The 24,576-nt window shown below is 32.3% G+C and overlaps 2 protein-coding genes across 3 annotated transcripts; one reads left to right on the top strand and one right to left on the bottom strand.

Annotated features, from left to right (window-relative positions):
- Nucleotides 1–95: 95 nt before the first annotated feature.
- Nucleotides 96–9,704, bottom strand: LOC139489158 (zinc finger protein 91-like). Of its 2 annotated transcripts, XM_071275323.1 has the most exons (5): nt 9,648–9,704; nt 7,491–7,618; nt 6,850–6,920; nt 2,451–3,662; nt 96–2,393 (listed from the first exon to the last, which is right to left on the bottom strand). In XM_071275323.1, exons 4-5 carry the CDS (start codon nt 3,534–3,536, stop codon nt 240–242), a joined length of 3,240 nt encoding a protein of 1,079 aa, XP_071131424.1. In that variant the 5' UTR covers nt 3,537–3,662; nt 6,850–6,920; nt 7,491–7,618; nt 9,648–9,704; the 3' UTR covers nt 96–239. The 2 variants fall into 2 exon arrangements, with proteins under 2 accessions (XP_071131424.1, XP_071131423.1); XM_071275322.1 differs by having other exon boundaries at nt 96–3,662.
- Nucleotides 9,705–14,075: 4,371 nt separating this feature from the next.
- Nucleotides 14,076–23,724, top strand: LOC139489157 (transmembrane protein 26-like). Its single transcript, XM_071275321.1, has 3 exons — nt 14,076–14,703; nt 17,666–17,837; nt 22,139–23,724. The coding sequence occupies exons 1-3, from the start codon at nt 14,510–14,512 to the stop codon at nt 22,955–22,957; spliced, it is 1,185 nt and encodes a 394-aa protein (XP_071131422.1). The 5' UTR covers nt 14,076–14,509; the 3' UTR covers nt 22,958–23,724.
- Nucleotides 23,725–24,576: the final 852 nt, after the last annotated feature.

Below are 24,576 nucleotides of genomic sequence, written 5' to 3'. Positions count from 1 at the left end.
AGTTTTCAATTTAACAAAAAAAAACCAGTCTACATTTAAAATCCTAAGTAGTAAATAAAAGAGGACTAGATCAGTAAACTGGTAATTATTTATTTTTATAACTTATCTGCTGCATTGATTTCTCCCTTTAATTTATTGCTATTACCATAATAACACAAGTTATCTTCTCTTTGTAAAACACAAAAACCTTAACTATCCTTATTAATATGATTAAATAAATCAGTTTAATTAAGTTCTTTTCAAACCATTTCTTTGACTTTTCCACTCATGGTGTTTTCTGCTTCCATAAGATAACTTCTGCCATGTAAAATTTTCATTTTAATCTTTCTTTCTATATTGTTTTCCTCTTGGGAGTCTTCATCATCTCTTTTACTTCTTTTTCTCTTCCTTCTATTTTCGTGTGTCAGTAAGTGTCGCTTCAAATTCCATAAGTTGATTGCTCTGTAAGGACAATGATCACACGGGAAAGGCCTCTCACCCGTGTGTATTCTTGTGTGGGTTATCAAATCTTTACTACCTCTAAATTGTTTTCCACATTCTTCGCATTTCAAAATCTTTTTCTGAAGTGATTCTCCTGTATGGAGTTCCATATGACGTTGAAGACTTGTTTTTTTTGTAAATTTGGCATGGCAAATGAGACATTCTTCTTTTTCCACTCCATTATGCATATAGTTAATGTGATGCATAAGATATCGATGGTGGTTAAATATACGATTACAGAAGGGACATACATGTGATTCTTTAATATCTTTATCATGTAATGAAATGTGTCTTAATAAATTTGTTTTGTTTGATAAAGACTTCTGACAAATTCTACAACCCCATTGTCCAGTGTCGCTATTGTATGTCATTTTATCTTTGTATTTTTCAAAGGTACTCTGCTGTCTATTCGACTCTTTGTGACCTTTAAGATGTGAAAACAGCTTTGCCTGAGAATCAAAACTCATTTTGCAATGTGCACAAATAAATTCAGCATCAGAACCAACTTCATTAGACTTAGAATTATGACTTGTTTCTATGTGATTCAAGTATTCTGTCATAGAATCACAAATTTTTTCACATCTTTCGCAAGTCATTTCAATTTTATTTCCTGGATTGTTGATGTTCGTCTTCTCAGATTTCTTTTTTTGATTCCCTGCAGTTTTCTTTCTGATTATGTTTTCCTTGGAATTCTTTTCATATTTCGGAGTTTCTTTTCCAGTTGTGACCTCTGTTAATTTCTTAACCTTTCGAATTCCAGACAATACATTTATAGTCATGTTCTCTATTGGTTTCTTTTCTTGTTTTTGTGTGTCATTCCCGATTCTGACCTCTTTGTTTTCTTCTGGTTCTTTTAGTTTTTCTGTAATGGGGTTTTCCACAGATTTCTTTTCTGTTTCCTGTTTCCTTGAATCTTGTGAACGATTGTGACACACCAGTATATGTTTCTTCAGCATCATGCCAGACATAAAACTTCCAATACAGTCTTGACATTTGAAAATTTCCTTTTTTTGGGGTTTTGATTTACAATCCTTTAAATGAGTAATGATATGTTGTTTTTCTAGAAATCTTTTCTGACATTTTGTACAATGATAAATAATTAAGTTTTCATCAGATTTCTTCCAGTCTTGAGTAATACTTATTTCTTCTGTTTCTTTTGGTTTTTCTGTATAAATTGGGTCTTTCATAGATTTCTTTTCTGTTTCCTGTTTCCTTGAATCTTGGGAACGATTGTGACATAACAGTATATGTTTCTTCAACATCATGTCAGTTGTAAAACTTCCACTACAGTCTTGACATTTGAAATTGTCAGTGTTTTGGGGTTTTGGTTCACAATCCTTTATATGATCAATGATTTGATGTTGTATTTGAAAACTTTTTTGACATTTTGCACATTGATAAATAATTTGCTTTTCATCAGATTTCTTCAAGTCTTGAGTAATACTTTTTAACTTCCCTGTAGAAATAGAGTAAATAAATTTATCAACGACCCTGTCAAACTCAGTATCTTCCTTTAATTGATCGATGAATTGTCTATGTTCTATATCAACACTGTTAGCTGCCATTTCAAAATACATTTTCAAATGTTCCTTGACAAAATGTCTGCTAGCAAACTTCTTATTACAACATCTGCAAATAAATATGGTTTTAACCTTTTCCCGTACTTTTGTCCCATCATCCTTTACAGGTAATTCGTCTGACGTGGCAGCTTCAAATTGATTCATTCCCTCAGCTAATTCTTCTGACTCGACAAATTTGAAATGATTTACAAGTGTGTTTTTCATCCCTTCATCTTTTACCTCATATTCATCTGGCTTGACAGATATGAAATGATTTGCCAGTGTTTTATTCATTCCGTCATCATCTACAACTAATTCATCTGACTTGGCAGCTTCAAATTGATTTTTCACCATCTGTTTCTTTCCCTTAGCTAATTTATCTGACCGGGCAGGGTGAAATTGTTTTTCCACTGTATCAATATTGTTTAAAAGGGAAGGATGCTTGTTTCCATCCCTTGTTTTATTTTTTTTACTACCAACATCTTTTGATTTTTTGAATTTGCTATCAGTGCCTAATAGGGCGTCATCTGTTTTCAGTTTTGCAATTTTCTTGCTGGTTTCTACTGCATCCCTGTTGGGATTTTTCTTCCTGGTTCCCTGTATTTGTGATGAGTCTACAGAGGTCTTAATCTTATTATCTGGTGAAGAAGGATCTTCTTGAGAACTGTCCTTTGCTGTCTGCTCTATTGTACTGTCTTTATCATTGTATGAAGGCTGATGGGTGTTAACATGGTGAATAAAAGAAGGAACAGTTTTGAATGATTTTCCACATAAAACACAATTAAAATCCAAGTTCTTTAGGCTGGGTTCATCTGAATTTGAGCTAGAGCATTCATCAGATTTCTGAATAAGAAAAGATGTTGGTTTCTTTTCTTCTGAATGGCTATCAAGTGAATTGTCACTAATAATAAAAGTTGTTGGTTCTATTTTATCTGAATGGCTATCAAGTGAATTGTCACTAATAATAAACATTTTTGGTTCTATTTCATCTGAATGGCTATCAAAAGAATTGTCACTGATAACATAAGATTCCTTTTCTATAAAGAGATCTTGTGAACTATCATCTGAACCAGCATCCTCATTTTTTTGAAAATCTGTAGAATTGTTAAGTTTGTTATCAGGTGTAGATAAATTCCACTGTTTCTTTTCTTCATGACATTTAATATGTTCATCAAGACTTTCCTGGTTTCTAAATTTTTTTGGACAGTTGGTACACTGATAGAATTTCTTTTTCCTGGAGTCAGACATGGCATTTTGTCGATTCTTATAAAAACTCTTTCCTTTATACATAATACCGATATTTTCCATCATATGAGACATAGCATGTTTTAGCATTACTGACTTTAATGTAAAGGATTTCCCACAAACATGGCACACAAACTTTTTTCCTGCATTGTGTGATCTTCGATGTATTGTAAGTGTGCATTCCTGATTAAATAATTTACCACATTTGTCACAAGAAAACTTTTTGACTCGTAGGTTATTCATAGTGATCATGTGACTAGGGTAATTGGCTATACTTGTCCTGAATTATATATGATTTCTATCAATGATACTAACTGTTGTTGCTTATGCCACATATATAAATGGAGGAATTTCCTTCTATCTTCTTCATCATAAAACCTGAAAGAAAAAGAAAATAACTCAATATATTTTAATAAAGAAAATTCAATTCATTTTTAAGGCAAACATTTTTTTAAAACTGTGCTGTTGTCTGACATCCAGAAGACAAACTTAAAAGCATTACTAATGATAGAATGTTATTTTTCCTTACAGGAAGGAGAAAATTATCAGGATACAGTCAAGTCCAGAATATTGACTGATAGTATGGATAGACTGGCTAAAATACTTGACTGTAGTGTACTTAATTCAATTTCTATTGCCGTACTTAGTATTTTTCACTAAATATTTCATTATTCTCTAAAAATGCATATGAAATAAAGAACAGCAATAAATGCAATGTTACTTTGCTGTTTGATTGTTTTTTTTTCTTGTTGCTGTGCATGTAATGAATTTCAATTTTGTGTCATGGATGGATACCCCATATTCTTTGTTTTTCTGTTTGATGATTTTGTGTCATGGATGGATACCCCACATCCTTTGTTTTTCTGTTAGATGATTTTGTGTCATGGATGGATACCCCACATCCTTTGTTTTTCTGTTAGATGATTTTGTGTCATGGATGGATACCCCACATCCTTTGTTTTTCTGTTAGATGATTTTGTGTCATGGATGGATACCCCACATCCTTTGTTTTTCTGTTAGATGATTTTGTGTCATGGATGGATACCCCACATCCTTTGTTTTTCTGTTAGATGATTTTGTGTCATGGATGGATACTCCATATCCTTTGTTTTTCTATTAGATGATTTTGTGTCATGGATGGATACTCCATATCCTTTGTTTTTCTATTAGATGATTTTGTGTCATGGATGGATACTCCATATCCTTTGTTTTTCTATTAGATGATTTTGTGTCATGGATGGATACTCCATATCCTTTGTTTTTCTGTTAGATGATTTTGTGTCATGGATGGATACCCCACATCCTTTGTTTTTCTAGTTTATATATTTTTTATCTTGTATAAAATCAAAATATTATTCAGACAACAATCAAACCCAAATGAAAGTTTATTACCATAATTACATCACACTTCAAACATTTCTGTGCATACATTAATCTATATAATATTTAATCACAGGCGTCATATCATGCATCAATTAAAAGTTATTGGTTTATATGAATTAAACAAAAGTTCAACAAAACAATTTCATGACCAAGACTATTTGCAATTGGATACATTGTTTTGATCAAAGAAAAATATGAACATTTTTAAAACAATGAATTGAAAATAAAAATTATAAACAGTTTGATCGGATACATTGTTTTGATCAAAGAAAAATATGAACATTTTTAAAACAATGAATTGAAAATAAAAATTATAAACAGTTTGATCGGATACATTGTTTTGATCAAAGAAAAATATGAACATTTTTAAAACAATGAATTGAAAATAAAAATTATAAACAGTTTGATCGGATACATTGTTTTGATCAAAGAAAAATATGAACATTTTTAAAACAATGAATTGAAAATAAAAATTATAAACAGTTTGATCGGATACATTGTTTTGATCAAAGAAAAATATGAACATTTTTAAAACAATGAATTGAAAATAAAAATTATAAACAGTTTGATCGGATACATTGTTTTGATCAAAGAAAAATATGAACATTTTTAAAACAATGAATTGAAAATAAAAATTATAAACAGTTTGATATCAGGATTTCCTTGAATGAGGTTTGCTGCTCACAAACAAGCTATTAAACCAAGAGTTCCAAATGGTGAAGTTGAAATTACCCCTTCATAAATCAGGGGCGTGTCCAGGATAATTGAAAGGGGGGGCATAGAATAAAATATTTCGCAGAGCGAAGCTAGGCGAAAAAATTTTTGGACCTTTTTTGGCTTAAAAGCATAAAATAATAGAGAATTGCACTAATGTAACGGTTCCTGACTTGGAGCATGTATATTTTATAGTTAAAGTGTCAGGGTGTGACATTTTTTATGCCGAGTTCTCTCCATTAATTGTCTATGGTATATTAAAATGATTGGATGGATCTTAACAGCAGTAGACCAATAACGAGAAATTCCAAACTCAAGGGTATAAGGAGTTTCTTAACATTTCAATTCCTAGGCAAGGATTTTATGAACGAGAGGCGTGATTACGGTTGAGGGTCCATGGGGGAAGCTCAGAAGCTCCTGAATTTCAACAATTTAGCATCAAATTATGAAGTAATCCCTCTATTTTTGATTAAGTTCGGGTTTCGTTGAACGACACACATGATACAAGACAAATAAACACTGAAGAATAAAGTTCTTTCGTTCTGAGTATTGCTTTAATGTGGAAATATACATATCTCTAGTATACATGTGCCTTGACGCAAAACCTTAAATGAACACAGAAAAATACTGACGGACTCTCATTTTCAATTACTAGAGTGGATTCATTACAACCATTTTACGTGGATTTCTCATGGCGTAATCGTCAATAATTTTATCAAAATCAAGTTTAATGTCTCTGTGAACATATAAAAGAAGCAGAGCATTTAGACGATCCTCCTTCATGGTGCTTCTCAAATCATTCTTGATCAACTTAAGGGATGAGTTAGATCTTTCAGTGGAGCTTGACGTGACGCTCGTCAAAGCAAGTAAGAAGAGAACTTTCATGATGTTTGGAAATAAAGTCGAGCATGCCCTTACATCAGTTAAGGTTGATGTTATTCATTACAATACTAGCAGATTATAACGATAGGTTTTTTTTTTTTTTTTTTTTTTTTTTTTAAAGGGGGGGCGTACGCCCATTACGCCCTTACCTGGACCCGCCCCTGTAAATGTTAATGATACCATTGTGAGCTAGTTTGTCATTATGAAATATCCCTACCACAGATGAAAGCTGATATGTTTCAAATGTCCTAACTACAATCCAGTCCCTTTTTCACTGAATGTGACCTACCGAATTAGATTTATTATCGTGTTTGAACTAAAAATGAGCAACACAACGGGTGCCACATGTGGAGCAGGATCTGCTTACCCTTCCAGAGCACATGAGATGACCCACAGTTTTAGGTGGGGTTTGTGGTGCACATTCTTTAAGTTTCTACAATGTATTTTGTGTTTTGTGTACTGTTGTTTGTCTATCTGTCTGTTTGTCTGTCTGTTTTTTATCTTTTCAGCCATGGTCTTGTCAGTTTATTTTTGAGTGAATTTTTGTTTTACTATGAGTATGAATGTCTCCCTAATTTTATGTTACCTTTTATGTACACTATGCAGCTGTGGTTCTTTCTAGGTTTTATCAGAATATAGAAATATTTTCCTTGATTCCTACAAAATAAGTTTTTTATGAATAAAGTTAAAATGAAATACAGTTGTAAATGAAACATATATATCTGTACTCTTCTAAACCAAAGTGCAATGGTATAGAGACTTATGCAAATAAATTAACGTACATACATGTAGGATAAATGTTTAAACACAATGTAAAGTAGAGACATACAGTGGTTACCTAGGAGATTCTATGCATTTTATTATTATTGTTGTAAGCTTGCACAGCTTGTTAAGAGTTCAGACAGGTTGTTACTATTCCTCGAAATTCAAAAATTATTTGGTCGCTTTACAAAAAGATGCTTTAGTATATTCAAATTGTTTTACATTTTTCATTTCCAGGTCTTTTATAGCTCTCAGACTTATGTGGTATGGACTCATTTTTTAAGGCCATATGGTGAATTATAGTTGTTATATAATTTCTGTGTCATTTATACTCTTGTGGAGAGTTATCTCATTGGCGATCATGCCACATCATCTTTTTTTTATATAAAAAATGCAATCAATATGAAGAGATAATCATTGATAATTGAAAAGCTAAAAAAGTTACTGTTTGATTACAACTCTCACCTGAAATACTTTAAATACAAATTTCATCTACAGCTTATATAATTACAAGTGCAAGTCCCCTCTGTTATTTCTATTCATCAAATGTAATTATAACTTCACATGTTGAAGTTCTTCTAACCTTTTATGACCTACAATATCAATATTACTTAAATATGGTACCTCAATAATTTCCCTCTGGACATTAAATATCAATAAAACTGGAAATAGCTTGCAGGCATAAATATTCATGTACCAGAAACCATTCAAAATATATTAAATTGCATTGCATATAATTAAAAGAGATTAGTTAATTTAAAACATCAAATACCATTTTTCTTAAAACCATTTTCTAAATATAGACAAACAGGACAATTAAAACATGTAAATTATTAAAATTATGAAGATAAATAAATAGTATACAGTAATTATAAATGCTCATTTGTGTCATTATTGCTCAATTTAATTAGTGACATATTTTTTAATCATAATTCATGCAAACATAGCAATTAGCTTCAGACAGCTATAATTAAGCTTCAGGTAAAGTACAAATGTATATTGACAGCTCATTTTTAGCAGTCATGTGAAAAGTGCTAGGTTCTACCAAGAAAGATTTCTGGCTTGGCTTAAGATTACTCAGTCCTGAAAATTCAAATTCAACATCATTTTGCCAAAGAAATTGCATGGGTAAAAATTTGCTTTAAATAATGGAGAAAAATATTTAGTAAAAGGTCCTCAAAATTGGCTATTATTTTAACATTTTTTCTATTCTATGTGGTGGTACATGCCAGGTTCCCCATCTCTGTAATATTGGAATGCCCTCTGACACACATTAGTCTGATCCCCATGGGATTGTTTTTTACATACAATGTCAAAATTAAGGATTAATAAATCTTTTATGTAATTTTCGATTTATTTGAAAAATCATTGCCATTGGCATTGACCATTTTTTTTCCTGAAGGAATAAAAAAGAAAACGTAATAATTTGTTGATTTACATATTAACGACAGATTTTGGACAATTTTTAATCACTTAAGTGCTTATTTCAATTGATTCAATTAGTTTATGTGAAAGATTTTAACTGATTTAGTCATTAATTATTTACAACCACTCCGATTCAAGCTTAAATATGAAAAATCTATCAAATATGCAAAAAAACATCACTTTTCTGTTATTTTTTGTCAAAAATGAAAGTGGCCGCATCCGTGTTCATCCTAAGCCTTTATATTTATGTTATGTATTATCATCAAATACAACTTATATTTCAATAGTATGAATGAACACGGATGCAGCCACTTTCAATTTAAGATGGAAACTGTCTAAAATTTAACTAAAATGCTGAAATTGTGAAGATTCAGTAATTTAGCATGACTTTATGTAGTCCAAATAATTATGATGTCTGGCAAGGCTATTTTATTTTTTTTCTGGGACGCCTTCTGTTAAGACCTCATAATTATTTGGACTAGACTTTATGATGCTAGTATCCGATAAATGTGCATTATATTGTCAAAAACAGCCCATATTTATGTAGCAGAAGCATTCTTCATTCCAATAAATAGCTGAAAGATTACATGTCTTCCATTATCACAATTTTGTAAAACTGCTCTATTTTGGGGCCAAAAAGGGGTCTTACTGTTCAAACCTACTCCTTTTAATTATCAGATCCCAGGTCCAACTGAGAAATTTGGTGTTGCAATATCAATGCAATAGTTTTCTTTCAGTGTTTGAGTAATTATATGAACTTTAAATTTCTGTTTGTATTATATGTCTCTGGTATAAATTATATATAAATTTATTTTATTTGTTTACACTTCCACGTTTTAGACCATGCCGTTCCTGGAGACGGCCCAATGTTTCGTGAAAAAAAACACTTATTCATTGAAAAGTCCATCAGTTAACTTTTTATGATCTTTTATTCATACCCTGTAGATGAAGTAGTGCCTGTATTTCTGTGACACATACGACAATTATAAGAAATATATCCACTTTGCGTTTTAGGGGAGACTGTTGAAAACAGAATTGATGCAGTTCAGGCTTTCTCATACCTGCACGTCTCAGTCAGCTTGAAGTTCATAATTTAAACCTTTGTTCTATGTTCACTTGTGTTCATCATGTACATTTTTATGGTAGAGAGTTTTAACTGACAGAGAAGTAAAAGGCCACATATGTTTATACACTTACAACTCTTTCTTCTTGGCTTTCACCCTTGGGCGATTCTAACTGCTTGTTCCGATCCGGAAAAGGTTAAAGTTTGAGCGCGGTAAAATTCAAACATTTTATTTTATCACCCATTGGAACAAACATGTCCTACCTTTGATTCAATATCTCTTCAAAGCTAAAATATTATACATGGATGCTTTTGGCGTGAACCCTTTATAAAATATTCGTTATCCATCTGTTGGGTGTGTTTGAGCTTTTGATTTTGCCATATATACGATATAATAAAGGACTTTCCGTTTTAAATTTTCCTCGGAAATTTTATTATCTTAATTTTTCTAATTATTTTGGTTTCAAGTGAAATACTGCAATTTCAATTGTCGTCATGAATTCTTTTCTTTTGAAAAGTGTTAATTTGTGTTTTCATTTTGAATTTCACATAATTTCGATTATGCACGAAATTTAAGGTTTGCATTTAAAAATACAAAAATAGCCACAAAAGTAAAAACAAATTATGTCTGAAATAAAATAGAAATAAATAAAAAGAAAAGAAAAAATGCCACCAAGGCTATTCATATTATAATAGAACTAGCTTTTAGGTTAGAGCGTCACATTTACAAATGAAATCTGAATTTGGTCATGTCTTTTACGATTAGACGCACTTGACGTTTTATTATGTATACATGTAACGTCAAGTCTGTAAATATAAGATTGATTTATTGTTCGTTGCTTATAATGTCCAGTGGCAAATGTTTCTGGACGAGAAAAAAATAGCAATGTATATAATAAAGGTAGGTCCTGTAAAAAAGGCAGTAAGGGGATGAAGGTCAGGACATTTTTTACTGCTGCAACTGGAAAATGAGGTTATATTGAACAGGAAAGGGATGGGAAATTTGTCTTGCAACAGTCCACCTTTGAACCCCTCAGTCAAAACGCTGGAAATAAACATATGGTCACTCGCTAAAGTAGGTCGTCTGTTTGCCAGTGCGAGTATACGAGTGACAATTTCTTTGCACGAAACAGCAAATTTGACTGTTTCAATATGACTGTACATGGCTGCGTACTGGTTTACCCACACAGCTAAACCGGCGCACTTCATTTTTTCGGCAAAATGTGTATATACTAGTTCGGTGAAAATGGCGTCATACTAAACTCCTAAATGTATAAATGTACTAAAATAAAAAATCATACAAGACTTACAAATGCTAGAACCTCCTGACTTGAAACAAACACAAAAATGCGGCGGGGTAAAACATGTTTTTTTTTAGATCCCAATCCTCCCCCTATACCTCTTGGGGAGAGAGGGGTCTGCAGTGCAAAAACAATAGTTTCACTTTTGCACTCAAAGGGTTTCTGCATGTTGTTGTGAAGCAGATAATTCATTCTCATCATATCTTGTAACGCAATGTAATGTAATTAAGTTCTTCCCAAGCCATGATATTTAGTTTCCTAATCTCTATATACCCTTTCCATTAGATCAAGTTGTCGTTCCCAAAGTTTCAATATAAGAGGAAACGACACACATTGTTATCAATAACGTTATATTTCTGTATTCTGTAACTAGGCAATTTTTAAAACTATATTTCAATCGCTTTAGAATTTTGAGAAAAAAAGGATCCTCTTTCAAATTTTGTTTGGGTCAACACATCTTTTTTTTTACACAAATATCGACAGGACAAATGGCAAGCGTAAAATTTTACTCCCTCCCCTGTTGCCAAAATTGTCGCATTCTCTTATAATTACATTAGATGTATGTTTCATTATGATACTTTATTCTGATTGGCTAACTGCACATCACGTGTTATTCCGTAAGCAATTGCATTGCTCAATAAAACTCTTCATTCATGATAACACGTGGTCGCACAATAAAGTGCACAGGTGAATTAAATAAAACAATAATAAAATTCGTTTTTTCATGATCATTGCTAAAAAATGTAATTATAAGTATTGAATGCTTCTTTTTGTAACTTCATATAGGGTTGTAAAAGCGTTGACCGTGCGCACATATTTAGTATGAAGCGCTTCCTTTAATTTATCATTGTTTTAAAGATAAAAGAATAAGATTGCATTGCTCATTCATATTTTTGTCTACTCTTCCTTTACTAGTAATTGAATATTAGTCATATCAAATTAAAATAGGTTGGTGTGGCCCGTAAAAGTTTATTAAGATGTTTAATCAAATCGTGCATACATACGGACTTTTCCTTGTTATATATGATTAAATTTTATAATCATAGAGAATATAATCCATCAAGTATGTAATATTTGAAATCCTTTACTGTATGTACAACATGTCAATAATTAGTAGGCCGACAAGGAAAGTCTGGAGAGTGGAAGTTTAGCATATACTGGCAGTTTTATGGACGTTGGACATTTTATATGTATATAAGTAGAATGGACAATTTACATGTATGAGACAGCTTGTCAATATGTCAATAAACATGAAAAGGATCATGAATGGATATTCCGTAGTGTCTTGTAAATAATTCATTTCAAAGCTACTTAATTCACCTAGTAGAATATAAACTTGCAATTGACTTGCATAAGTATATAGACAAAACATATATACAGTTTATGTTTCGTTAATACATGTATATATATACAAAATAAATATAATACATTGTTATTGATGGATATACTATTCCCAGTTTTCACCATGGCCAACGATGGACGTAGATTCTTTTTAAGTATAGACTTCATAATAGTTCCATATTGAAGGCATAAAAGTAAACAGAGTACAATCATCATTTAATCTATTTTAAACAAGAATTAGTGGAGATTTGTAATGTGTGTCAGTATACACAGACGTTACCCACGGTATTCATAGATATAAGAAGATGTGGTACAAGTGTCATCCTAGGTCAAAGTAAGGCTTTTTACATGCACGGAGCATTGGTTTACACCGAACAGAAAGATATAAAGGGCCCCCTAAATGACTAGTGTAAAACCATTCAAACGGGAAATCCACTTTAGTATTTGTTAACGTTACGCGATGTCGTTTTTCTTTTATTTTGACCGAACGACAGAAATTTAAACTTTTTACATAAATAAAATATTGCTTGATAGCTATTAATTTTTCAAAAATTGACAGGGTTAATATGACTGATAATATATTATGGGCATATGCAACTTGTTTTCTTCATAATATTAACTTATTTAAAGTATATATGTCAAATATTTGTCACTGCCCTAGACTCCCAATTATTGCAAAATACGTATCATCTAACAGTGTCCAGAATACTGTCGGACATCAATAATGCAAACATGAATAACCAAATGACATCTAGAGCTCAACACACAGTCTTCATATATATATATAGCAAAAATCAACGTTTTTGGTGACATTATTAAATTCCAAAAGTTTTTCTTGTTACTTGTTGTTATATATATATATAAATATTTTAAGCTTAACGACAGGTATTACACTGGAACACATTCCCCCTGATGATTCTACATAAAAAATATTTCGAAGTACAGTGGCAAGTACTACAGAGAAACATATTCCCTCTGCTAATTCTACAAAAAAAAACCGATGTTGAGGTACAGCGGCCAGTATTACAGAGAAACACATCTCCCCTGATGATTCTACATAAAAAAAACTATATGTCAAAGTATAGCGGCCGGTATTGCAGAGAAACACATTCCCTCTGATGATTCTACATAAAAAAAACCCAACTATGTTGAGGTACAGCGACTAGTATTACAGATATAAAGACTCAATATATGAGCGTCTGTATTCTTTAAATTTGCTGCCCATTTTTCTCGATTCATCAATTGTTTTGCCAATTAGTTACTTAATGTAATAATTTAAACACCCCATTCTCTATTCTTTATATTTTTTGGCCTATTTTTCTTGTTTTTTATTTACTGATTTATTTCTCTGTAGTATTGGGCCGTTATTCTCAACAGCATCGTAATATATCAGGAGGTGCTATATCGTTCATAATAAGTCTTCTGCAGGTATAGCAAAACTTCCTAACCAAAAGCTTTGTAACTATGAAATATGAAGAAAAAAAAATGTCTATATATACAGAAATTGTTTAGAACTGAATAATATTTTACATCTTGTGTTAATATTTTTAAAGATATCAATTAGAATCGGTTTTATCAATATTCGGACTGTGACCCAATGTTTGAAACAAATTCACGGAAAATTTGGAATATTTTTTTTCTTAATTTACTTGAATCTTCGAATCTAGATCCGGTTGCATGCTCATGCTAAAACCATTGCTATTTTCAAAATAAGTTTCATGTGTTTGCAAAAGCTAAAATATAACGTTCATATTGTTAAAAACGTGAGACCCACGGTCTCTATTTGAGAGTACGAAATTTTAGATATCAATGGTTTTCACTTATCGTTTTATCACAGTTATTCAATCTGTCAAAAAAGATGTCCTTATATTCTCTTTCAATGGAATACAAACGCCCACCGGACTTTTAAAAATCGTAAGTACAGATTGAGCGTGTTGTGTTTAAAAGGGGTAAATATTTGTCATGCAAAGTGTTTATAATCTGCAATGTATAAGTATACAGTCTCGGCTATTGAGAGGTCTACGGTTTCTAGTGTCTTCGTGTGTACACTGATAAACTAGAAAAAAATTCGAAGAGGTGGATGATGGATAAATTAAACATTTACCTTCAATAAGTAATCATATTTTGTAAAATGTAATTTAATGACACAATAAAAGATCTCAAGTTAATTTTAATGACATTTTAATCTCATTGGTGTATGACAAAAAATAGTTACAATGCAGTGAACTTTTTGAGGACAACATGCATAATTTTATGGTGATTTTGAATGAAGTGAAGCGTATATATATGAAGGTATATTTTGCCTATTCATACAAACAATTACTGACAATCACATTTGACAAGACGGGTTAAAGATGGTCATAATCTGGAGTGTAGTACAAGCTGTTTTCGTTCGATCTTTACTATTTATTCATAGTTTTTTGTGTATTTGGAGAACGGTTGATGTTCAGGGAAATAATTTGTTTTGGTGTCTTGGACTTGGAAATATTTTACACATTATAGAACTTGAGCATAGAATTTTGAAAAAGAGAGGACAAGAGGACAAATGGTAAGTTCTTTTACGGGGACATCTACCTTTTCAGAACTGGTTTGGTGGTTTCCCGGTTGAGTGTTCGCCACGGGCACGAGAGGCTGTGAGTTCGATTATCGACTGGGTCAAACCAATTACTTGAAAATTTGTATTTGTTCGGTTTCTCAAACAATGCCGCACTAGGAGTAAGAAAAAAACCTTAAGAGTCTAAATGATATGGCCGGAGAGAGTCTCCCAGCATCTATTATCCTGTGAAATAGCGTGCTAACATGTCGGTCTAGTATATAAAGCATGGCCATTTTCCTATCTCATTATCATATCCTCGGTCTAATATGCAATGTGATATTTACCACTGGACATATTAAAGAAACTAATCCAACAGTATCATCAACCTTTTTATTACGCCAAGGGAGTGCATTGTTCGTCTTATAAAAGGATTGCAAAATTTCTAGCTCGAGAAATACTAAAACTGCAATATTTTGACACAATTTGTTGGATATTAAGAGGCTCAATTTATTTACAAACAGTTGTGTATCGAAGAACAAATTTAATTAATATAATTAGAATTCCAAATATGAGCTGTTGTTTGTGGAGACCCCCCCCCCCCCTTTTACGTATTCAAAGATGTGTAAAAAAAAAAGTTGCTTTTATTCAAAATGAGTATGAATTGGTATTTTTTTTGTCCCAATGGAAGTCTCTCTCCACATTTGTGGCTGAGTAACCAGGGGTAAATATTTTCCCTGGGAAATGTAATTTCAAATGAGGTTCTTCGGGGTTTCAAATACTTCCAGAATAGAATTCTGTGGTGCAATGAAAGTTAAAGGATAAAATTACAATATACCTAAAATCAATCGTTTCACATGGCCAATATATTACATTCTCTCTTCTGGTCAATTCACGAAAGAAAGTTCCCAACATATACATTACATATTATGAAATTATACTAATCACATATTACAGATTACTAGGAAATGTTTTATGTATACATGATATATCAGGTACCGCAGTTCGTTCACTAACAACACACTAAGAAATATGACATAGTGTCAGATGAAAGAAGCCATGATCCTGTCTCATTAGCTCACTGAATTGGAAGACTGATTACGTTTTAAATTAAAAAATGAGATTAAGATAGTATTCATATTTCAAAGAGGAAATATTATACGTGTTATTCTTATTTAAGCATACTATTGATAACAAAGAAATCTTTGTGTTAAGTAAGATGATAATTCTTTGTTTTTTTTTTTACCTTACGTGACTTGCCAAAAACGTTACCTTTTAAGCATGAGTTTAAAAAAAATCTAAAAGGCAAAAACGGAAACAAAATATTGTAATTTTAGGGCCATGTCCCAAATTGACGATTTTGACAATTAATGTCTCCTCAGTAATGCTCGAGGTAAAAAAAAAAAGGAAAATCCAAAACTTGATGCAAACTTTAAATGGCTGACCTGAAAAAGAAAAAGAAAAAAAGGGACATAGGGTATAAGAAAATACAGGCGAGGAATCAGAGCTTTGCATACACAGTGGATATATTCCGTCATTTAAAATGCGTTTTTACAATTTAACGTGCATCCTACCTGTTGTTAAATTTGACATATACAGCAGTTAGAATAGATTATGACCGAGAAATGAAATAAAGTACTTTTAAGCGTAACCTACTTAAAATGGAAAGCAAGAATTTTCAAAGTAGTGATTTAATATCTCAGATTTCCTGGGTAATTTATCATCTTTTTAACTTTTTAATGTCGTTATAATCAATGAAGCAGAAGTTATATGAATTAAAAAGTTTTTAAATATAATGCTTAATTATTTTAAAGATGATAATTTACGCAACTGGCAATTTACATTCCACGTCTGTTTGCAGAACTTACAATACTGTATACGAAGGCATTACGCACTACAATGCTAACTAGGGATGAATTAATTACATTGAAAATAAAATATAATCCATTGAAACGTTTGTATATATTGTGTACAAATGTGATGTTGTACAAATTATAATTTGTACAGATTTTTTGTACAAGTACAAGCTTATATCTTGTACACAACATATACATTAACAAAAAATGCTTTCAAATCAAACTTCAAAGCAGGCATAAGAACAGACCTTTTATTCAACTTACATATGCAGCAACAGCTCCCAATTATATGTTTCTCTTTTGGAGATGTGACGGAGTCGACGAGACAACACCATATTAATTTAAACTGCTAATGTGACGCATATATATCAAACTTGTCTGTTTTGGAGAACTGATTGGTATCAAATAACAAATGCTGTTCGATCGCTTTTTGGGGTTTCTAAGGTCATGTTACTGAGCACCATGATAGCTTAATTATATATCTTATCCAGTACAGTAACTAGTATGGAACAAACTGTATCAACATTATCGACAACTACGCCAGATTAATCACAAAAAATTACTATGCAGATAAAAAAAATATATAAATATAAACAAAACCACAGAACTCCAAGGTAAATTAAAAAGGGAGAAGTCCATTAATTCTGAGAAAATTATACGTTATACTCGGCTAAGTATATCAAACTAAAGAGGCAAACATACTGTTCGTATAAAATGTATGTGTGTGTGTTTTTCATTCCACATTGGCTAGATGTAAAGTGGAGGGTTGAGATTTCACAAAACATGTTAGACCCGCCGCATTTCCAAAGTCGTGAACCTTTGGGCCATGTTTGTCTTATTTTTTTTTTATGGTTCATTGATATTTTTTCGAGTTTAATGTGACGTTGCGTCTATTTTCGCTGACTGATGAGTATACATCTTTTTAAGTGGCCATCGGAAGTCTGCCTCCGGTGCAGGATTTTCTTGCTGTGTTCAAGACCAATTGTTGGCCTTTAATTGTTTTCTGCTCTTTGGTTGGGTTGTTGTCTCACTGTATTCACCGTTTCCTATCTCATCATTCTAAAACGAATACCAGTCAAAATAGGTTCTATAACATTCATATTTTTATACGCACTTTGCAGGTTTTGCCTCTGCTTTTTTATCCACCTTTGCAACACCGTTCCCGCCATTTGGCTGTTGGAAATCGATCGTCTGGAAAAATCGACGACTATAGTAAACAACAATACAGTAACAACTCCAGCTACAAATACCAGTGACAATTCACAGGGAGAAGCATTGTCCGCCATTGAAGGGGTAAAGTTATTTTTGTAAATAATAAATTGTTGGCGTAAATTTATATTGTAGATATAGTTTGTATACAATGATGAACATTACAAATGAGCAGTGGGTTTTCAATATCTCTTGATAAGTTTACGGTAACAAAACGGTATCAACATTCGTAATCTTCAACTCATTAGCGATGGTCCAATTCGTGATATCTAGTGCTGCGATGACAGCTTAAAGTCAAATTCAAATCGATACTCTGAATATCGCGATAAGAACTAAATAAATTCGAGATATCACGAAATTCATAATGACAGAATATGATGATCACGAATAGATAAATATTTGTTCAATTCGTTGAACAAACTACGAGTGTCAGAAGTAAGACCTCCTTACAACTTATGACCTCGCTTATGACAATCCGGAAACTGTAAAGTGTCTTTAAAAAACCCATAGACATTATGATTATAGAAATGCTTGATTACTCCAGACCTTGGATTGATTTAGACACGTGTAATAATTTAATTTTCATATAAAATGGGTTATGAAATAATAAACGGATAACAGTCAATATTATCGAACAAGTAACTGAAGTATAATGAAATTGTATGTAGATACAGTTTGTCGGTGAACTGTGAAATAATTATGTTTGGAGGACACATGGCGAGCTTTTAATAAATATGTAAAATGTACATGACGTTGCACTGACAAACTGAAAAAATAAACAAGTCTTTGAAAATTTTAATAGGTTTTATGAAAGGGTTAATTGAGCGGGAAATTAGACAGAGAACACCAACACTTGAAAAAATATCCACTGTTAACAGAAAAGGGGACACACGAGTATATATGTATACACTCTTATTTGAACAGGGTTTAAACTTTCTGCTGCTATGATTGCTTATAAATTAGTATATGATCGTAGTATTTAAATATTCAATGACCTTTTATATGGTGGCCGGTTAAGGCCATTTCGCGTTTTCGCGTTTTCGCGTTTTCGCCCATCATATTATATAGGGCGAAAACGCGAAAACGCGAAATCGCGAAGTCGAAAACGCGAAAACGCGAAGTCGAAAACGCGAAAACGCGAAAACGCGAAGTCGAAAACGCGAAAACGCGAAGTCGAAAACGCGAAAACGCGAAATATTTTTTCTTTCCGATTTCGCGTTTTCGACTTCGCGTTTTCGCGTTTTCGACTTCGCGTTTTCGCGTTTTCGCGTTTTCGACTTCGCGATTTCGCGTTTTCGCCTTTTCGCGTTTTCGCCTTTTCGCGTTTTCGCGATTTCGCGTTTTCGCCTTTTCGCGTTTTCGCGTTTTCGCGATTTCGCGATTTCGCGTTTTCGCGTTTTCGCGTTTTCGCGTTTTCGCGATTTCGCGTTTTCGCGTTTTCGCGTTTTCGCGTTTTCGCGTTTTCGCGATTTCGCGTTTTCGCCTTTTCGCGATTTCGTGTTTTATATACCAATACATATTCTTAGTATTTGACTTTATTTCATAATCTATTTTGTTCAATTCAATATTTTATCATAAATATTTGTTGTTTTTTAAGGTGTTTCGGTTAAGGTTTAACTACCAAGGCTTTTCCTCATCAGGTATCCCAAGCCTCTAACTAATAAAATAATCAGTTTCAAAGTAAAGTTCAAAGCATCCATACGCATAGAATTTAAAAATTCTGCATACCGGGATACGACACCTGGTAACTTTGTATTGATGTATTGTATTCTAAATTAAATCAGTTTATGATTTGATATAACCATTGTCTTTTATGTTGTGATTTATCCTATAACTTGGTTTATCCTATAACTTGGAGGATGTAAGTAGATCCTTCAAGTTTTTGTGTCTTTTATATGCTATGATCGGAGGTTTTGGAAACATGGTTTTTGTGCTATCATTTTGTTCAATTAGGTGCCAATGTTTTTTAATTGCTTTATTTAGTCCATTGAAGGAAGGATTAAATTTGGTGGCTAAAACAAATGGAGGCATTGCTCTTTTGTTTTTAAGCTTGTACCTTAGACAATCTTTTCTTTCCTTATGAAGTGCATTTGTTATAATGGGGTTGATATCTTTTTCCGAGTATCCCCTTTGGAGAAGTTTTGTTTTAAAAGTTTCAATTTCTTTTAGTGTATCTTTTATGCATTTTTCTACCTAGTTCGTCAAAATCTCGTAAGAGATTTTGTTTAATGTATTTTACATCAGGACTGGGAATAAATTTTAATCCCTTTGCAAGAACTAATATTTCATAGTTTGTGAGATTCTCACGTGAAAACACTTCTATATAGTTTAAAGCTTTTTTTTACATTTTCATGAAAGTGTTTTGTGCGTTTAAGATGGCCTTTGTTATTATTATGTATACGGAGTTTACTTTTGTATTTTATTAATCGTTTTTTCTTATCCCTTTTTCTGAGAGATCTTTTTCTATTACTCATAGTAATTTATTTGTATAAATTTGTTTTGTGACAAAACTATTTTGTTTGTTTGTATAATTATTTCAACTCTAATTGAGAGATGAAATGAATATATATGAACTTCAACTCTATTTGAGAGATGAAATGTATTTTATTAATTCTACTCTATTTGAGAGATGAATTGATTTGTATTTTGTTTAAATCTATTTCAAAAATTATACATTGTATATGTAAACTCTGTTGAAGTGTTTGTTCACTTGTATCCCGGTATGCAGAATTTTTAAATTCTGTGCGTATGGATGCTTTGAACTTTACTTTGAAACTGATTATTTTATTAGTTAGAGGCTTGGGATACCTGATGAGGAAAAGCCTTGGTAGTTAAACCTTAACCGAAACACCTTAAAAAACAACAAATATTTATGATAAAATATTGAATTGAACAAAATAGATTATGAAATAAAGTCAATTACTAAGAATATGTATTGGTATATAAAACACGAAATCGCGAAAAGGCGAAAACGCGAAATCGCGAAAACGCGAAAACGCGAAAACGCGAAATCGCGAAAACGCGAAAACGCGAAAACGCGAAATCGCGAAAACGCGAAAACGCGAAAACGCGAAAACGCGAAAACGCGAAAACGCGAAATCGCGAAAACGCGAAAAGGCGAAAACGCGAAAAGGCGAAAACGCGAAATCGCGAAGTCGAAAACGCGAAAACGCGAAAACGCGAAGTCGAAAACGCGAAAACGCGAAGTCGAAAACGCGAAATCGGAAAGAAAAAATATTTCGCGTTTTCGCGTTTTCGACTTCGCGTTTTCGCGTTTTCGCGTTTTCGACTTCGCGTTTTCGCGTTTTCGACTTCGCGATTTCGCGTTTTCGCGTTTTCGCCCTATATAATATGATGGGCGAAAACGCGAAAACGCGAAAACGCGAAATGGCCTTAACCGGCCACCATACTTTTATTATTTCAGTTTTCTTAAACAAATGCATTATATAACATCAAATTGACATTTCCAAAACAAATATTGCGAATAAGCTAACAAAAGCACAAAATGTTTGAAGTAAATTAATTGGACTTCATTAGTCTAATCATGTTTATATAAAACATTTTTTTTTTACATTTATACAATGAATAGTGTAATATAAACATTATCAACTTGATATTATCCAAAGAAATGTTAAATTTTCTGTCATAGTTTTTTTTTAGTTTTTTAGTCATATGAAACCTCAAATAAAAAAAATGATGCATATTTTTTTTTATAACTGAATGGATAGTTTTCATTCAATGTAAAACTTATGTAAGCAAAGTGACCTTAGCGTGATCCTCTTCGTAAAAATCCGGTGATCGAAATACGCATGGGTCTGTCATTAAAATAAATAATTATCTGATTGTGTATGTTAAACACGTGCTCAATATCAATGTTGATTCTTTGTTGATTATTTACCATAAAGTGACAATCGGTAAACTACGGCTTCAAAACACGACAATTAAGTAGCTGCCCTTTTTCCACCTCATAACAGATTTACGATATATGGGTAAAATATGATAAAATCGTGTACAGAAGACTACGTTTATGATATATACATGCATTGGTTCAAGAATTGGATAAGCATTATTTTTCACCAGTCACTCATTTCATATGACTTTAATTTGAAATCAAAATATTCACTAATCTCAATTTAGCACTTTGATGAAGCAAAATCGCACATTTCTACACCTAATTTTCTTTTAAAAGAAGTTACATTTTCATAAGTGCATTTTCATAATTAGTTAGAACGAATTTCAATTGTACGTTGTGCATTTTTATACACTGCGTTTAGAAGTTACATTGAAGTATCTGACTTTACGATTGATGATCAACACGTTTTATTAGTTATTTTAATTGTGTTTATAAACTCAGTATACACTCATGGAGTTTGTTTTCATTTCAGTTAACTATTCCTGTAAAGCTCGATGCAGATACATGGGCGTCAGTGTTAGAACAAGGATTTCTGTTCATCCTAATATTAGGTCGATGGATGTTGCCACGAGGGAAACTTACTCGTGATCAGCTGTCACAGCTATTATTTGTATATATTGGTTCCGGGTCAGATGTCATGGAACTTTTCATTATTTTCGAAGAAAAAGAAATTAGAGCCGATAAAACATTTAGTTATGCAATTTTAACGGTTTGGACGATTAGCTTACTACAGTTTACGCTCGTCCTAACCTCCACGAAGAAGCAACGCGGTGGTCAAACAGATGCGGAAGATCCGGACGACGAAGATGACTGGACAACGTCCAAAAGAGCACCGGCAAGATGTTGCGCAAAATTGGTGGAGATGGAAATATGGAGTCTGTTTGTGGCAATCATGTTACAAGACGGTCCATACCTAACTATACGGTTGTGTGCAATATTTGTGAAAGAGGTACTGAGTTATGGTGTGATATTTTTCGCTCTTAAAAATTGCCTTATGATAATGATGTTATTTTATAGGGTAATTGTTGTGGGAACTCACAAGAAAGAACTCGAAGAAAAAGCCAAAGAGAAAGAAAGGATGACAGAAAAGGAGGTTATCAAGAAGTTAAGTGACATTCGAAAGATCAAGCATCAAAATTCTAAAGATAACCCACGAGATAATAAAAAGCGCAAAAATGGAAGAGGCAAAAGTGGATCTCCACCAAACTATTGGTCCCATCCCGATTATTTTTATCAATCTCCTTTCGGTTTTGGACGTGCAAACTATGGATATAATGGAGGCTATTATTGACAACTTACATTAAAGTCTGATGCCTTTTTATACATAGCCAGCTTAGGGAATGCACACAATCATAGACGTTTATGACTGAAAACATTGTGCACCCTGTACAAAACAAAAACTGCGAATACTTTATGGAGATGGAATTGTATCATGGCAATGCAGAAATATATTAATAAAGATATTCAATAAAATGCACCTCTTATAGTTAACACGAATTGTATGGGTGCAATCGATCAATTTGTACCCATTTAGGTTGTTCCCCATCCGGTTTGAAGTGGACTAGCATATCATGTAATTAACGATTCATTACATTCAACAATTACATTAATAGTTTGTAAACGCCCCTTGAATTCAAAATGTATATCAAATCATCCCCTCCCGTGTTACAACTGTGAGAGTTTAAATTGTACAAGTGAATAAATAATAAGAAAGAATATTTCAATAATGTAATACTTGAACAATTTAAAGACCTATCGCGTAACTGATTGGTATTCGAGTGCAATTGTATAGCTTCTCTGATACTAATATACACTTAAATTACTACCAAGTGAATATACAAGAAGAAGAAAGACGACTGTTCCCGAAACTTGATAGGAAGTTTGCTGTACCAATCAGTCACGATAGGTTATACATGAGTATTCGAATTTAATGCTTTATCATAACCTGCACGGAGTGCCAAACATGAATATATTTGGATAAGTGAATATCTCAAATGTCCTATGTAATTAATCCACATTTCTATGTGATTATCATCAAATTAAGTTAAACATAGGAAAGGAATTTTAGATATTGTGTTCCTTATGGTGATGATGATTTTAGCGACAAGAAAAATACTTTGTAATTTACATTGCACATCTGTGTAAAAAAACAAAAATAAATTTAGATGAGACATACATACGCCTTCATACTTATTTTGAATGAACCAACAACAATGAAAATGAAGAACTGACCACAAATAAACATATTGTAAAAGCTTTCTGTAAGCCAAGATAGGGGGAAAAACAATAAGCAATATCAAATGAGTTAAAATCAAAAACAAAAAGTCCCTCTGGTATCTTTCTCCCCTCTTTAAAGATAAGATGTAAGATAATAATGTATTGTGGACATTGCTGATAGATGACGTTTTTATGAAAAATCTCCATCTACGACAAGTGTTTGGAAATTTTAAAATGTTATAAGAAAGTTTAGTCGAGTGGTATAAATAAAGGCAACAGTAGTATACCGCTCTTCAATTAGGAAAAATAACCAACACCAACACTTGAAAAATATCTTTAGTAAATAAAGAAAGAGACAGATGATGACACTTTTGTTTCAACCTTTGATCCTTGTACTCTAATATTAAATCGCTCTTTTTGTGTACAACGTTTTAAAAAAAATGAATATGACATCAAATCGAATCTTCCAAAAATATTGTTGAGAATAGGCTTGAAAAACGCTTTATGCAAATATTTATAATATGGCTTTGTTTGGTTTTTGAAACATGTATACAAACAAATCTCCGAATTATGTTATCGATAGGGTAACCTTTAGAAAATTAACTTCTTTAGGTCTGGTGTAGACTTATAATTTTTCTAATCGTTATAGTTAAGATTGGCACAATAGATGGAAACTTTTTTTTCTCTTATCGC

This window comes from Mytilus edulis, chromosome 9 (assembly GCF_963676685.1).
Source record: "Mytilus edulis chromosome 9, xbMytEdul2.2, whole genome shotgun sequence".
Classification (NCBI taxonomy): Eukaryota; Metazoa; Mollusca; class Bivalvia; order Mytilida; family Mytilidae; genus Mytilus; species Mytilus edulis.
The sequence above is the reverse complement of the archived record's forward strand: the minus strand, read 5'-3'. Positions and strand labels throughout refer to the sequence as shown.